The sequence below is a fragment of the Cucurbita pepo genome, chromosome LG05, assembly GCF_002806865.2.
Source record: "Cucurbita pepo subsp. pepo cultivar mu-cu-16 chromosome LG05, ASM280686v2, whole genome shotgun sequence".
Lineage (NCBI taxonomy): Eukaryota > Viridiplantae > Streptophyta > Magnoliopsida > Cucurbitales > Cucurbitaceae > Cucurbita > Cucurbita pepo.
This window is the reverse complement of record NC_036642.1, coordinates 6,391,651-6,408,956: the sequence shown is the minus strand read 5'-3', so window position 1 is coordinate 6,408,956 and position 17,306 is coordinate 6,391,651. Positions and strand designations below refer to the sequence as shown.

Below are 17,306 nucleotides of genomic sequence, written 5' to 3'. Positions count from 1 at the left end.
TATTACCTACAAGGCCTTAGTGGGAACTTTTAGCTGCATTGAATTATATACACTATGCCAAAACATAAATAGTAATTGTTTATAGCACAACATTTTGGAAACATTAAATGACTTGATGAACAAACTTACGAAAGAGAATAATCGTTTGGCTTCCTCTCTGATCTGTTCCAATTAGAAAGAAAAAAAAAAGGGTAAGAATCTGGCCTGCTTGCTCTCCAAGAAAAAGTATTATTTGGATTCGGATAATGAGTCATGAGCTGAAATAATGTTTATTGTAAATAATAATAAATAAATAAAAAGCTTTTTATAGTTTATTGGTAATTATTGCAAATTCTCCCAGATGGCAGATGGCCTGTCGAACACGCATTCAGCTGTAGTTAGAGTTAATTATTTATTTTAATAGTTCGATTATAATTTATGGTTTAATCATGCTTATCTAATACGCTAATGCATAATTAGAAAAACTTTTGATTTTGTATTTTAATTAATTATGAAATACTTACTTGTTTAGTACCTTAAATATTAAAATACGAGGTTTTGAACCATATCCTTGTTTTTTTTTTTTTTTTTTTTTTTTTTTTTTTTTTTTTTTTTNTATGTTCGAATTATTGTCAATTTTGTTATTATTAAATGTCGTGAACAATTATTATAAATCTATTAATTTTTAATATTACATCTAATAGTCGTTAAATTGTAAAAATAATATACCATAAGTCACTAAACCATTAATTTTGTGTTTGGCCATTAAATTAAAAAATTAAATTTAATATATTATTAGATAAAATAAAAAATTTGAAAATTTAAGTACTTTTATAAAAACAAGTTAAATAAGAATTTCCTGACACTTTAAAATCCAATAACATTGCTGCATTGTTTAACGATTTTTTTTTATATTAAAAACTTAATTAAACAAATTAATGTCAATAACACTAATTATTTTCTTTGAAACATTACAAAAAAACGCAAATTAAAAAAAAATATTAATTTAATAAATAAAATTAGGTAATTAATTTTACCTTAATTTCAATTTTAATATTAATTAATTTTGGCGTACCCAAAAATTGTGCGAGTGCAAAAAGTCAATTCTGCCCTTCTTCCGCTTCCTTCCCTTCCATTTATCAGCCCTTGTTTTCACCTTCCATTTCCATTCATCTGCAAAGAAACCTCTCCATTCATCCTCAATTCTGAGCTTCCACTCACCCTCTCCAGATTCCTTCCTTCCTTCCTTCCTTCCTCTTTGTTACGCTCCTAATCGGTACGTTTCTTCTTCCTTTTTCCTCTTAATTAATCTCTCTTCTTCTTTGTTTCGATTCCAAATGTCTCCCCACTCCATTCGTCTTCGTTTACGCTCCTAATCTGGCTAGGGTTTATGGTTGTTAATGCTTGGTTTCTTGATGAATTTTTTATTGGCTTTGTTTTATTCGTTGTTTTGTTGATGATGTTGAGGTCTTCTGGGGTTTTCAGCAGCCTACTGCACTTTATGCTTCCCAGGAAGAGAGCTGGTGAAGAAGGTGCGGTTTTAGAACAACAAATTGATAACAGCAGCAGCAACATCAGCAACAGCGTTCAGAACGCCGGGGTGTCTCTGATCAAGAAGCACCGGATCGACAACTGTAACGTCGACTCCAACGTGAACTCTAATACCAACGTAGCTGCTGCTGTTCCCACCGCTAACAACATCGTGAACGACGGTGCATCCTTGATCATGGCATCGGGTAATTTGAACCCGCAGGATATTGATGAGGATCTGCACAGCCGACAGCTTGCCGTGTATGGTCGCGAGACCATGCGGAAGCTTTTTGCGTCCAATGTCCTCATTTCTGGAATGCAGGGTCTTGGCGCTGAGATTGGTAATTACTGACCAAAACCACCAGTTTTGCTACTTTCTGCTTATTTTCCTGTTTAACATCAATGCCCAATGGATGCTTCCTCTCTGCTGCCGGTGCTTTTTTTGTTTCCTGTTAACTTGCGAGCATCTGACGATTGACCTTCTTCATTTCATGGCTTCCTGATTCTGAATACATGTTCATGTATTACCCCTTTTACCTTGAAGCGGATTCTTTGTTTCTTTTATTATAGGGTTAGAGCGTGGACAGTTGATTTGATTAGATGATTACTTATCTTTAACTAGCTTGTTACTTGGCGGATTTCTTCTCTTCTAACTTTCTCTTTCTGTAAACATACATGCATATTCCTAGTATGAACACATTTTATTCATGTATACAGACATATGCACAGCTTTTTATCTTGCTCCTATGGTGCATTGAAGATACATCCGACAATATCTATATAACGATGCTTTGGGCAGTGGTAGATATTAGATAATTTTAGATTAGAGCTGATGGTGTGTTTTAGTTTTCTTTCCCAAACTTGTCATCTTTTTTGGATTTCGTATGTGAGGGAATTTTCCCTATGCATTATTACTTGCTTTTGGTTCTCTGTGTTTGGTTTAAGTTTTCAGTTTTACTATATCTTATTTTATTGCCCCTCTTCTGCAGCAAAGAATGTTATTCTTGCTGGGGTGAAGTCTGTGACCTTGCATGACGAAGGTGTAGTGGAGTTATGGGATTTGTCTAGTAATTTTGTGTTCTCAGAGAGTGATATTGGTAAAAACAGAGCGCTTGCCTCTGCTCAGAAGTTGCAAGATCTCAACAATTCTGTCATTGTCCATACCTTGGCAACTAAATTAGTGAAAGAACAGCTTTCCAAATTCGAGGTATACCAACTTTATGCATATTTTCTATTCAGTTCTTTAAGTAGTGCACAGACTGATATGATGATATGGAACTACATCTGATAATTCGAAAACTTACATTACAAACTGACAAAGGACGTGTTTCCAAAAATTGTATCCATTGGAATTGGAAGCCTAACTCGTACCATTTGTTTTCAGTCTTGTGGCAGAGACTAAAGAGGTCTAAATGAAGTATTTATATTTCTCTATTGTTTTGTCTGGAGTTTTGAAAAGAACTGTAGAAATTTTGGCAATCTAATTTGAGCATTCCACAAGTATTTGTGACTCTGTTGCTTATTTTTGCAGACTTCCTATTTGAAGATCGACTTGTCTACTCATTTTATCTGTTTATAATTGTGTGCTTGTGTCTTAGATTCTTATCTTAGGTATTATTTGTATGTTTTAACCATGGTAGAGCATTTTATATATAAGCCTATTGACCACAAGATTCATGGCAGATCATCTGCCATTTGAAATGGTGATTGATACTTTTCCCAACTCCTGAACTGGCTGTTGAGTTCGAAATTCAATTTTGATTTTAGAGTTTCCACCAAACTTTTCAGAGCAGAAAAACAATGCTTCTGAAGAGCCTTGTGTTTTCTTGCTATGCTACCCCAATTTGGTCGGAATCTGCATTTAGGATGTATTTTGTCACAAGTGTTGAAGCTTGGATTAGCAAACTCTAATGGACTACTTTTAACTCTTTTAGGGAGTTGTGTTTCCCATAGTGCTGTTAGAAAGTCTATTGGCAAGTCTTCTGTAAAGAGGCCGTATTTGATAATTTTGCACATAATATAATCAGATGCATCTTGAGGCCATTGCCTGAACCTTAGCTAGTAGTTGAAAAAACACCTTGGTAGGCTGCCTTAACGTTTAGTCTCTCCACCTCTAAATATTGAAGTTCTTGCAAAAGTAAGGAAAAAAAAGTCCTCATTATTACAGTTCCACTATTTTAGAAATGCGACAACCTTCTTATTAGTAATAGATGACTTGGGGGCGCTTTTGAGCTAGAGGAATATCCTAAATGGTAGTTGGAAGATGGTCTTGACTTTTTATGAAGGATCTTTTGGCAAGATTTTGTTGAGGCTCATGGTTAAGCTACGTATGTAGTCTTTATTTGGTAAGTGAGCTAGAAAAGTTTCTTTAGTAATAGTATTGACTATTCCTTTTTGAAAGAGCTGCAACATTTCCATAATATCCTGCTTGAGATGGTTTCAAGACTTCTTAAAGAGAATTCAAAAGGGAAACGGTGGGCTCCGTCGTAGCCTTGCTATTTCCCTCCTATGACCTTGGAAATTTCCTGCTTAGTGAAGGTGGTGTGCTTGAGGAGTAATTCATAGCATGGTGATGCAACCCAGCATCTAGATATTGAGATTACTTGTTTACTTTTTTTTATTCATCCATAAAGTTTCCACTCAAAAACTTAATTCCCCTATTTGTGGAGATTATCATTGTAATGGATGTTTCACTAAGAAATCAATCTAGTAATTTCTTGGAAAAGAACAAGCTAACCCGACAAACGACAAATTCTAGCAATACTATCATTCTACCTCTCAGTGTCAATTTCCTTCTGTCAAAAAAAAAAAGAAAAAAAAAAAGAAGAAGAACATAGCTGATTTCTGTTGCGGGGTGTACATCTTTAACATCAGTTATGTGTGCTTATTTTTCTCATGTATACGAGTCCCATGCACATTATGTAACCTTCCAAGTTCTGTGGATGCAGGTTGTTGTCTTTACTGATACTGGCCTTGACAAGGCTATGGAGTTCAATGACTTCTGTCATAACCACCAGCCTCCTATTTCATTTATCAAGTCTGAAGTCAGAGGGCTATTTGGATCAGTGTTTTGTGACTTTGGCCCGGAGTTCACTGTTTATGATGTGTATGGAGAGGACCCACACACTGGCATAATTGCGTCCATTAGCAATGACAATCCTGCACTTGTTTCCTGTGTTGATGATGAGAGGCTTGAGTTTCAGGATGGAGATCTTGTGGTGTTTTCTGAAGTTCATGGTATGACTGAACTGAATGATGGGAAGCCAAGGAGAATTAAAAATTGCAGGGCCTATTCGTTTACTCTTGATGAAGATACTACGAACTTTGGTATCTATGAAAAAGGTGGCATTGTCACACAGGTGAAGCAGCCCAAGGTGTTGAACTTCAAGCCATTAAGAGAAGCAATCAACGATCCTGGTGATTTCCTTCTGAGTGATTTCTCCAAATTCGACCGTCCTCCTCTCATACACCTGGCGTTCTTGGCATTAGATAAATTTGTGACTGAGTTGGGTCGCTTTCCAGTTGCTGGTTCTGAGGACGATGCTCAGAAGCTAATCTCTGTTGCCAGTAACATGAACGAGAGTCTAGGAGATGGGAGAGTTGAAGATATTAATCTTAAGCTTTTGAGACATTTTGCATTTGGTGCGAAGGCAGTACTGAATCCCATGGCAGCCATGTTTGGTGGTATTGTAGCTCAAGAGGTTCTCAAAGCATGTTCTGGAAAGTTTCATCCACTCGTCCAGGTTAGTAGACTAGTCATGTTTGAGGCTGAATTAAATATGCCTAATGACCTTCGTGTTTAAATGCTTGGCGCCTTTTCATTCAAGAAGTTTCTTAAATGTCTTGACAGCCCCCATGAAAAGTTACTCATACAAGTTTGCTTCTCTTTGCATACATGAATTAGATCATAATTTAGTGAGACCAGTGAAGTTATTGCAATGTATCTTGTTTTAACTTTCCCTCATGCTGGGATAGTGGGATTGTCATTTGATTACTATTTCTTGCATCCTTATGTTATTTTCTTTAAAAAATGCAGTTCTTCTATTTCGACTCAGTGGAGTCACTTCCCACAGAGGCATTGGACGCCAGTGAATTTAGACCCTTGAATAGCCGTTATGATGCACAGATTTCAGTGTTCGGGTCTAAGCTACAGAAGAAACTGGAAAATGCCCAAGTCTTTATGGTCGGATCTGGTGCTCTAGGTTGTGAGTTTTTGAAGAATCTTGCACTTATGGGAGTTTCATGTAGCAACGAAGGGAAGCTAACAATTACTGATGATGATGTTATTGAAAAAAGCAACCTAAGTAGGCAGTTCCTTTTCCGTGACTGGAACATTGGGCAGAACAAATCCACGGTTGCTGCTTCTGCTGCTGTTGCAATCAATCGGCACCTTAATATTGAAGCTTTGCAGAATCGAGTTAGTCCTGAAACTGAAAATGTCTTTAATGATAGCTTTTGGGAGAATTTGAGTGTCATAGTTAATGCACTTGACAACGTAAATGCAAGGCTATATGTTGATCAAAGGTGCTTATACTTCCAGAAACCACTTTTAGAATCTGGTACTCTTGGTGCTAAATGCAATACTCAAATGGTTATTCCTCACCTGACTGAAAACTATGGGGCATCAAGAGACCCACCTGAAAAACAAGCGCCCATGTGCACTGTGCATTCATTTCCGCACAATATCGATCACTGTTTGACATGGGCTCGATCTGAGTTTGAGGGTTTACTAGAGAAGACTCCTTCTGATGTGAATGCTTATCTATCTAATCCTAGTGAGTATGCTTCTTCGATGATGAATGCTGGTGATGCTCAGTCTAGGGATACTTTGGAGCGTGTTCTTGAGTGTCTTGATAGAGAAAGATGCGAGACATTTGAAGACTGCATTACATGGGCTCGATTGAAGTACTTTCCTTGATAATCTCAACTTTCATCTATATCCGTTCCAACTTTTTTATGCTTCAGATCAATATATTAATTCCTGTTGTGATGATTTCATTTTGACAGGTTTGAAGATTATTTTGCAAACCGTGTAAAGCAGTTGATATACACGTTTCCTGAGGATGCTGCAACCAGTAATGGTGCCCCGTTTTGGTCGGCTCCAAAGAGATTTCCCCATCCACTTCCGTTTTCAACTGCTGATCAAAGTCACCTTCAGTTTGTTTTGGCGGCTGCTATACTAAGAGCAGAATCATATGCCATTTCAATTCCTGACTGGGTTAAGAACCACGGAAAATTGGCCGATGCAGTCGACAGGGTTATAGTACCAGACTTTATGCCCAAAAAAGATGCCAAGATTGTGACTGATGAGAAGGCTACCAGTCTCTCTGCAGCATCTGTTGATGATGCTGCTGTTATTCATGATCTGGTAAACAAATTGGAAGATACTCGCAGGAACCTACCAGAGGGATTCAGGATGAAACCGATCCAGTTTGAGAAGGTATTTCTTCTTTTTTAATGAAAAGAAAATACAAGTGGAGTGATATTTATGACTGACTGTAAAGGTTTATAGTAATCTTAGTAGAATCAATAATGTAAATTCAACTAGCGAGTTTGGACGTGCAGGATGATGATACAAATTACCATATGGACCTCATAGCTGGACTGGCTAACATGAGAGCAAGAAATTACAGCATTCCTGAAGTAGATAAGTTGAAAGCCAAGTTCATTGCCGGAAGGATCATCCCCGCCATTGCAACCTCTACTGCAATGGCCACAGGTCTTGTCTGCCTTGAACTCTACAAAGTTCTAGATGGCGGCCACAAGGTGGAGAACTACCGTAACACATTTGCCAACCTTGCATTGCCTCTGTTCTCCATGGCTGAGCCAGTCCCACCCAAGGTCATTAAGCACCGTGACATGAGCTGGACTGTTTGGGACAGATGGATCATCAAAGACAACCCTACTCTCAGAGAACTCATTAAATGGTTGAAGAACAAGGGATTGAACGCCTATAGCATCTCATGTGGTAGCTGTCTCCTGTACAATAGCATGTTTCCTCGACACAAAGATCGAATGGACAAGAAGGTAGTTGATTTAGCTCGAGACATTGCCAAGGTGGAACTGCCCCCGTATCGTCGACATTTGGATGTTGTGGTGGCATGCGAGGATGATGAGGATAATGATATTGACATCCCACTGGTGTCTGTTTACTTTTAGTTAGGTACTCTTCATCACTGGATCATTCTTCTGTCCCTGGTAAGACCTTGTTTTTAGTCTTTAAAAGTCTAGAGCTGCGAGAGTATTCAAATATGAAACGGCCAACACAGTTCACATATTCATACATAAATGTGGAAGAAACGTTGATATTGTGCAATATGAATGATGTACCCTTGTTGTATGGTTGGTTGAAGCTATATATCCACCAACACTGGCTTCGAGATGTTTGACTTTTTTCACGAAGATGAGTTTAGAGTTTTTCGCTTTACACATTTCAACATTGTTATTTCTCGTCTTGTCCTCTGCCCTTTTTCCTCCCTTCTATCTATCGAGTATTGGATGTTTAAATAATGAAAATTGGGGTTTAGTATGTTCTTGGAAATAAAAAATGTGTTTGCTTTTATTTTTTTCTGGAGTTAGTTACAAATTTGTGCATGCAATCAATTATTTTATTATACTGTATGATATAATACTTAGAAATATAACATAATTAGTCATTATGTATAAAATGGGTGCTTTATTTCTTAGTGTTGCTACCAGAAATGCTGGCGGTATGAACTACTGAGATCTGTGTCTCCAATGGTGGTGAGTTTAGTTTCTGTTTCAGATAGTAATAGTTCTCAACCTAATCCAAGACTAGGAATGATGACCTTCACAGGATAATACTTTGAAGAGAAAGAAAAAAGACATCTTATAGTAAGAAAGTATTCAATTCAACAATCTCTTCTTTTGTGAGTTTGAGTTTCAAAAGGCAAAAAAAACCATTATTTAGATTTCGGGTTCCACTTCTAATGAACATCACGATACATCATATATACGCTATTCTTTTTTTAGTTTTGCATGTGGAGAGAAAACTTGAATTTTTGACCTTTAAATCGAAAATATGTTAAAAATATGAGCATATATGTAAAGAAATTCGATATTACCAAAATATTTGAAGATTCTCCTATTCTTAAATTGATTGAGAGCTTTAGAAGACGTGAATGGCTACATTGGAATCATCTGTCCCTATCTCCACACCTCGGGGCAATACATCTCAAATATTTTGACAATTAGCCAAGCCAAGAGATGATTACCTAAATTCACCCCCAATGATTGCCATAATCTAACATGAAGCTAATGTAAAGCCTGAAAATTTATTGTTCAGGCAGGACCAATGTCGCATTAATTTAACCAAATGTATATTACAGAAAAAACGAGACAGTTGCTGCATGTTGACTTCAAAAGCAATGAAGCATAAAGCATCAATGTTTATCTGCACCTTCATCAAATTCAGCCTGGCTCATAACGCGAAAATCTAGTTGCTTCTGATGCTTTGAACGCCGACGTTCATCAAAAGCTTCCCATCCTTCATACTGTCACAAAAGATGGTCAAATTAATCAAGCAGGCATATAGATTGAACCAAACAATTGCAGCATGAGGACACACCTGCCGGAGGAGATCTATGGTGATTTCTGTGTGGTGGAGATCAAGTGTAGAGAGCTGGATGCACATCTTAAATAGTGTAGTAGGGAGGGACCTTAGGCCGTTATGACTGATATGCAAAGCCTGCAGTACATGGCAGAATAATTAAGACAGGAATCTCCTATTGAAGTTCTTAAAAGCCACACACCCAGCTCAATTTACATATGTTGGGACTTGGGAGTCAGTTAAGTACGCTATATGGGAATACGAATGTGCATGAAATTAGGAGCTAGGTTATGCGTAGTCTAAATAATAAAAAGAACCATAATATGAGGCTGTGTGTGTTGAGTATGTTTCTCTACACGTCACAGAATATATATTGGGACAACTTGTTAAGATAGTTACCACTTATCTTCATAAAAACTGTTCAGATAAGAGAAATCATTATCACCTATGAAGAATCATTATAATTAAATGTAAAACAAACACCTGTATAGAACAAAACTTGATGACATGTTAAATGATTAAAATTACCTCAACCAATAGCTTAAGTTTTAGGCTAAAGATGAATCGACAATACGTATTTTTGGTTGTATGTAGCTCATTTGGAATGTCCTTTAATAAAGAAGTTTAAAGGGCTATTAAGAAAAATCATCATAGATTGACTTAATAATAAAAGCAACAGTTTTCAACTTTAGATGTTCTTTTGGAGTCGCAATTCAAATTATGATAGCCACATATATAGGATATTATATATCATATGGTTTTTCTAACGCCATATTTGTAAGTCAGGAGGTTATACTGTGAAATTAGTCAGGGTTTCAAGGTTGGGAGCAAGCTCTAGGGAAACTGACGTCTCATTCTAAACACCTATCTACTTATTTGTATCAGGCTGTTGCTGAGGTTCTTGGAGATTGTTTGAAGCCTTATGTACGCATATAATTTCACCTTGCAAGGCTGCTTTTGTTGGAAAAAGGCAAACGGAAGCAATTAGAATTTAGAACTCTTGAGGATTGGAGGAAACGGAAAAAAGGCTACTTTGCAAGCTAGAACTTGGGTCAGCTTGAAATTGGACACCGAGTGATATTTTCTTCTTTTAGTCCTAAGGGCAAAGGGTTTTTGGAGATATGGGGAGAGTTTCTGACACGAAATTTCCACTCTGCTCGATGTAAGACCAGCGAGTAAGATTTTAGCTTCAAGGGTATTCATCAAAGTTACCTTCTCCATCCGTTCTTATTTTTCCTGGCGGTGATTCATACAAGCTATTAGTAGGAATAGATCTTGATCTGTGGAAGGTTTGAAAGTTGGTACAGTTTTATTCATGCTAACCCTCTATACTTCACCAATGACACTCCTCTTCCTTGGGACCAATTTTGGAAGGATTGAGAACCTCTTCAAAAGAGTTATGGTATTTTCAGAAAGAGACTTGCCAATGAATCTGGCTAAATCTATTATAGTTGCCATTAGCCACTCCGAAATGGAGGTTAGGAGAGTGGTGGATAATGGATTTCTTTGGTGGCAGGTGAGATAGACTGCAGGGGAGTAGCTTCTTCAGTACACATCTTCTTTTAAGGAATCTGAAATCTAAACAATTTTGCAATTCCGTTCTGGAGAAGTTCTCACATATGCTTGCTAGTAGGGAACAGGCCAATCAAGAAGGGTCAATTACTCTGATTTGTTCAAGTGTATCAAACCAGTTCTGCTTACTACTTCTCGGACTTGTTAACTGGAAAAAAGTAACCTTTTTTGGCTAAGGGTTCACTTGACGTCACAGTTCAGAAAATAGGAGTATTACACTTATAGTCAAATGGTCGCAGAGATTCCCTACCGTGAGGATTCTTTTTGTTGTAAAATTGTTGCTGGTAAATTTAGTATTGACCAAGGTGGGGTGGCTTTCAGGTTATCGTACTTCGTTTACTTACAAAAATAATTGTCAGAAATTTGGGAAAATAGATGGATTACTTCCCTGAATCTAATAACAATGAACTACTTCAAAATTAACTGGAAAACAGAACCTAGAATTCGTAGGTTGAAATAATAATAGAAACTAGATACTAAAAAGATGCAAGCATACACTCTACTTAAATGAATTGTCAGTAAGAAAATAAAGAGAGTGAAAAGAAAAGACAAGAAATGTCATGTATGGTATTGGTACCCACAAAGATTTGCCCCTAACAGCAACAACGTAATTAATTACTGCTCCTAATGAACTGTAAAAGAAATGTGCTTCTATTTCATGTATCTGCATTACGTTCCTTAATTTTCAGTATTGAGATTAGAATGAAACATACAAAGAAAGTAAATCACTATTGAGATTAGAATGAAACATACAAAGAAAGTAAATGATCTTGATAGAGAATAAAGTAGGAACCTTCAAATTGTGCAGACAACCAAGTGTCTCTGGCAACTCTGACAGAAGATTTGATGACAGATCCACCTGTACCATAGCCAAGCATGTCACTAGAACTTTAGGTGAGGGAGACAATTATGGGAATCAACATTTCTAAGACTAATAAAGAGAGAAGAAAAGAAAAGTTCTTCTAAAAATAAGTCTAGTAAGTTGTACCTCAGTAAGAGAACTACATTCCCCCAAAGTTGAAGGAAGAATGCTTATCCTGCCCCATGTATGGTGAGAGGCATTAATAATAGAAAACAACGAAAAAATAGTTCACATTAGTAAAGAACTATCTTCACCACGGCTAGAGAGTTTTACTGATGAACAATTTGTGTGAGCATATGCCACTCAGCATTACCTATTATTGCTGACTTTCAAAACTTCAAGTTGGGTCAAAAATCTTATTTCATCTGGGATACTCGTCAATTTGTTATGAGTCACATGCAGTTGCTTTAGTGAAGTCAGGCTGCCAAGTGCAGAAGGCAAAGTAGTTAACCTGCATCAACCAGCGTTGTTTGATGTTAATGGGTACCGGTTGACATAATATAGTCACTAAAGACTTTTGTATTCTGATATTGCAAAAATTAGATTGTGACTAATCCTTGAAACAACTGAAGCTACTTACAGATTATGGGACAGAGATAAAACTGTTAGACGCTTCAAAAATGCTAAACCGTCCCAACTTATAGACGCATCGGATATCTCATTAACATTCAGTAATAATTTCTGCAGATCGTGATAAAATTGGAGAGATCTTATGAAGAGGAATTTAAACCACTCAAATGAAAAGGTGAAAAGGAAGACAGTAATTACTTCACCTGCGTTGAACTTAGGCAGCTAACTTGAGAAGGAACATGCTTAATAGAGTTGTTGCTCAAATCAAGTACTCTCGCTGAAGTTTCACAAGACCACACTTCATCGGGAATTGCCTATGGGAGATTCCAATGAAGATTTGAGAGAAACAATCACAGTTTTATTTTGTTCTGTGAAAGATGATGGTTTCTTCTATACCTTCAAATTGCAGTCAGATAAAGCTATCACTCCAGTGGCCTTCCATCTTTCCAACCGGCTTTTATCTACGGAGACACGCTTCTTTTCATCAACCAAATTCTTCGCATTTGGCGTGCTCCTTTCTCTGGGACGAGTCCTCGCTTCGAGCAGGATAGGACCATCCTATTCAGTCAAATCCAAAGAATGAAAACATATAACAATATGCATTCCCTTAACCATTCGCCAACATATAGTCCACAAAGTGTAACAGATCGCAGTTTTAACAATTTAAAACTAAGAACTTCAATAAACGAGATAAATGACATGTAAAACCCTCAATTTGATCCACTCGGAAGATCACAATGAAGATTTAGCAAAATCAAATTCAAGATGTAAGAAAGAAGACTTCAATTGAGAAAAAACGAATGGAAAAACCAACTACCCCTTGGTACAATCCCTGAGAAGCCATAAGCATCACTTTCGCTCCATTATTGATCTCCGACGCCGCCAAAGTCATCTCGTCTGCCAAAACCTTCCCTGTAATCACATATCACAAACTTCAAAAAAAAAAAAAATCCAAATCCACCTCTCTCAGACAAATTCCTTCCACAAAAAGCATGTACATACATGGAGAGACAGAATCCAAAACCTTTGAAAATGAGCTTCTGGCCGCGAGGTAGGACGTTGGTTAAAGGTTGAAGAAGGGACTTCAGATCCTTGACGGTCGAATCACAGGGAGCAGTAACACGTATTGACTTCCCGGCGAACTTGACGCTGATATCTACGGACTTGCCATTACCTTCGGAGGTAGTCGCCATCGCTCCGAGCTCCATTTCAATTTGGCGCCGCACCAGAGGCGCGTCGGGAACCTTGAGAACTAAGACGATGATCAGTTGGTCAAGCAACTAATAATTAATTAATCCTCTCCTCTCAATTTCCAATAATTCACCATAATTAAAAAATAAAACAATATAAATTTTTCATAAGCCATGAATATACAAATTAATCATTAAATAATTTTTTTTAGTCACATATTTCCATAAAAATATCTTCATTTTTTTCTCATGCAAATATCTTTCAAATAATAATTTATTAAAAATTAAAATTGCAACCTTTCTAAAATTTAAAATTAAAATTTCAATATTTATTTAGGACAATTTTAGTAAGTATTTTTTCTGCTTCATATTTTATAAATTTCACGAATCTATTAAATACAAAATAAAATATACTTTATATCTAATAATTAATTTTTTTTAATTTTTTTAAATATGTCGGGACTCATTTAAACAAAAAAAAAAAAAAAATAGGGACCTTTAAATAAATTTTTAAAATTTAAAAACCTAATAAATACAAAATAAATAAAAAATAATAATTAATTACAAAATTGTTACGCGTTTTAAAATTAAAAAATATTATGACATAAACTTAAATTTAATATAAAAAAAAGTTTTTTAAAAAGAATTAAAATCACTTTTTTCGCACATTAAAAATATTAATAATTTAAAATATGTTTAATGTAGGCTCTAGATTAGTTTCAAAGGATCAAGGATATTCTTTAAAATATTAATTTGTAAAGTCAAATCATTTTAAAACAATTTATAAAAATAAATAAATTATCGAAAAATGATTTTAACATGATGAACACAAGATCTCTAAGAGAAACATATATTATAATAAATAAAGTTACTTTAATGTAGTGCATTCACACAAATTTATTATTTAAACACAAATTAAAAACATTTAAACACGATTTTTGATAGGATTTGTTCGAGCAGTTCAACTATTTTGAAGTCATCGTGTTCGGCTCTTATAAACTCATTTTTCTCATAGGCTTTGTTTTTTGAGTTCGACTCTTATGAACTTATCTTTTTCATAAAGTTCATTCGAGATTCAGGAAGTTTTGGGGGTATCTCAGTGAGATTGTTTTATTTGTAACATTCACCCTCATCATTATAGACCTGTCTCGTAGACTCTCGAGGTGCGACCTTGATGTTGGTTCGAGCCCATAGTTCTTATCATATCATTACGAACATTGTTCTCAAAATCTTCAGTGGGGTTTAGTTGGCATCACTCTAATAGGCCACATAATGTAAACATGATAAAGGAGGTAGCATCCCTCAATCTATCGAACTCGCATCTAAAAGGGTATCCTTTACTCTATCCGAACAAGATCATGAACAATGAGTGGTTCGATAACCTCTAATCATACTCATGAGGGGCTCATAAAAGTTTTTGTACGGTTCATGCATCTCAAGGTTCAACCCTAGTTTTTCCAACTCTTAGTGTATTACTGCAAACCCTTATTGTCGTGGCAAGATTACTAAAAGAAAATTAATTGACATACCTCATAATTGTTTCCAGATACTATATTAAAACACATCTAGTTTGAAAAAGGTATTTGGACCCTTGACGATTGTGGTGAGTTAATAATGAGGGATTAGTTGACGTATCCCTAATTATCCTCATATAACATCATTAAACAAATGAACAATGAGTATGGTTATTCCTACCGCGGTTCGAAGTACGACCGACGACCGGTCTACTTTTAAACATTGGTATTACATCAACTCTCTATGCCTATATTATTATATATATTAAAAATAATAAATAAATAAATTTTAATTTTAATTATTTTTATTTCTCTCGATTCCTATTATAAACACAAATGATAAGAATCACGGTATTGTAAATGGACCTATTGCCAATAAGATTAAAAAAAAAATGTCAACAACAGAATTCAAACGTACCCAGAGAGTTCAATTAATTTAAAGTTTATTTCTTTAGCCACTCAAATATATCAATATTTATTGGAATATTTTATTTTATTTTATTTCATTTTTGCAATGGTCAAATGCTCAAAATTGACTTTGTGGAGATTAAAGGGGATCGAGATTGAATCCTGGCCACACAAGTCTTTTGTCGAGGGACTATAAATACCCACAATATGTTATGTATAAATCAGATTCGTGGATGAATGTAATTCATATCTCAAATTGAGACGTTTCCTTTAGAAATACGAGCATCATACTTGCCATTTCTAAGTTTCAAGCAATTCTTGTGGTAGAATTGCACCCGACCTATTCAATCAAGTATTGATCAAGTTAGATTGTGGAGTGACTCAATTTATAACAAGGTTTCCAAATCTTGCTTCTAGATCTTCGATCACGTAATCTAATTCTAGCATTATGTCTTGGTTGATCCAAATTTCGATGTGTTAATTACTTTGATTCAAGTGTTATTGCTTCAACAAAAGCTTGAATCATTGGGCTGAGGATTAGAGTTGCAATACCACGAGGAATAGAACAAACAAAAAATAATAAATAAACATAAAATAATATTTTTGTAGTAGCGTTATGTTACAAAGAAAGGTTGGACATGACGTTTAAATTTATAATTTAAAATAAAAGTTTCTTTACTTTTTTTACTTTTGAAAGTATTATAATATTTGAAGTACGAGGATGGGTAGAGCTTATAAAAATGTGTTTAAAACAATACTTGTTGAAATTTGTAAATTATTCAATGGTCAATTTATGCCATCATTAAACCTGATTTTGTCTAAACCTACATTTTATTTAAATTACTGAGTCTATGGAGGTTAAATTAGTAGGTGAATTAACAGTAAAAAAAAAAAAAATAACCAAAGGTAAAAATTGCAACATCTTTCAATTAAAAATTTCCGTACGAAAAGGGATTCTCCACGGAAATTATTTAGCATTTATTTATTTTATTATAAAAAAAATTTCTCTTTTTAAGTAATTTTTCAATTAAATGCTTAATGTAATTTTTAAAATAATTAATTAAAAAAATAAATATTAAAGATGTCTATTTAATATGGGGTGGACGGGAGGAGAAGGTAAGAAAAGATTTATCGCAATTATTTACATGGTCCAAATGATGCCGACCTAGATTATATTATCCATCTCTACCTATTTTATATATCTATATCTATATATATATATATATATTTATTTATTTATTAAAATTTAAAGTTTTAGAAATTAAATTAATATTATATCACCGTTTATTATTAAAATAAATTACATTTTTTAATAAAAATTATATTGAAAAATGAAAGTTATCCAACAAACCTTTCTCTAAAATTATTTTATAAGAATTTTGGTGAGATGGAAATAAAAATAGAAGGTAGGGACCGAAAAGGGTTCCCTGTCTTCATCTAGTCCCGCCTCGTGGTCATCTTTACTAAGAATATAAAAAAAATTCCGCTCACTCTCTTGTTTCTTGCTTAATCAAAGATTTTAACCCGACTCACAGTAAATATTCATTAGAAAATTGAACATCTCTGATAAAAATTGATACTAACACAACACGACAAATATGATTAAAACGCGTAGACACGGGGGAGAGTGAATGAATGAAGAATCTTTTGGAACGGTGATAATAAGAAACAAAAGAACGAAATGGAACCCTAACGTGAACCATCCAATTTGACAGAGTTGAGTGAGAAAGAAGAAAACAAAAAGTGAAGGCATGAAATTCAAGACCCATTACATTTTCAAGGCTTTGCATCACACCACTGCATTTATGTCATTATTTCTTACACATTGTTTCCCTTATAATATTTTCTTTTACATTTTTTTATTTATTCAAATTTAAAAATTTATTACAACTATTAAACATAACATTTATAAACTAAAAAATAAAATTTTAAAGATTGCAAAGAAAGGCATAGGGTAAGCATGTGGAACTTTTCAGAACTCACCAAGCTTTTTAACCATTTATTTATTTATTTATTTTATTTATTTATTTATTTATGTTTTTTTTAGATTCTTAGAAAAATAATTAAAAAAAAAAAAAAAAAAAAAAAAAAAAAAAAAAAAAAAAAAAAAA

At 34.8% G+C, this 17,306-nt stretch overlaps 2 protein-coding genes across 5 annotated transcripts; one reads left to right on the top strand and one right to left on the bottom strand.

Annotated features, from left to right (window-relative positions):
- Positions 1-1,130: 1,130 nt before the first annotated feature.
- Positions 1,131-7,954, top strand: LOC111794395 (ubiquitin-activating enzyme E1 1-like). 3 transcript variants are annotated; one of them, XM_023676375.1, is made up of 7 exons: positions 1,131-1,255; positions 1,465-1,850; positions 2,499-2,716; positions 4,458-5,252; positions 5,546-6,414; positions 6,517-6,949; positions 7,075-7,668. In XM_023676375.1, exons 2-7 carry the CDS (start codon positions 1,481-1,483, stop codon positions 7,666-7,668), a joined length of 3,279 nt encoding a protein of 1,092 aa, XP_023532143.1. In that variant the 5' UTR covers positions 1,131-1,255; positions 1,465-1,480. The 3 variants fall into 3 exon arrangements, with proteins under 3 accessions (XP_023532143.1, XP_023532141.1, XP_023532142.1); XM_023676373.1 differs by having other exon boundaries at positions 1,164-1,255; positions 1,468-1,850; XM_023676374.1 differs by lacking the exon at positions 1,131-1,255 and having other exon boundaries at positions 1,481-1,850; positions 7,075-7,954.
- A 638-nt stretch (positions 7,955-8,592) lies between these two features.
- On the bottom strand, positions 8,593-13,383 carry LOC111794454 (LRR repeats and ubiquitin-like domain-containing protein At2g30105). Of its 2 annotated transcripts, none has more exons than XM_023676483.1 (10): positions 13,108-13,383; positions 12,901-12,995; positions 12,480-12,641; positions 12,287-12,397; positions 12,094-12,194; positions 11,827-11,964; positions 11,640-11,688; positions 11,445-11,510; positions 9,098-9,217; positions 8,593-9,023 (listed from the first exon to the last, which is right to left on the bottom strand). In XM_023676483.1, exons 1-10 carry the CDS (start codon positions 13,289-13,291, stop codon positions 8,913-8,915), a joined length of 1,137 nt encoding a protein of 378 aa, XP_023532251.1. In that variant the 5' UTR covers positions 13,292-13,383; the 3' UTR covers positions 8,593-8,912. The 2 variants fall into 2 exon arrangements, with proteins under 2 accessions (XP_023532251.1, XP_023532252.1); XM_023676484.1 differs by having other exon boundaries at positions 13,086-13,174.
- Between the last annotated feature and the right edge of the window lie 3,923 nt (positions 13,384-17,306).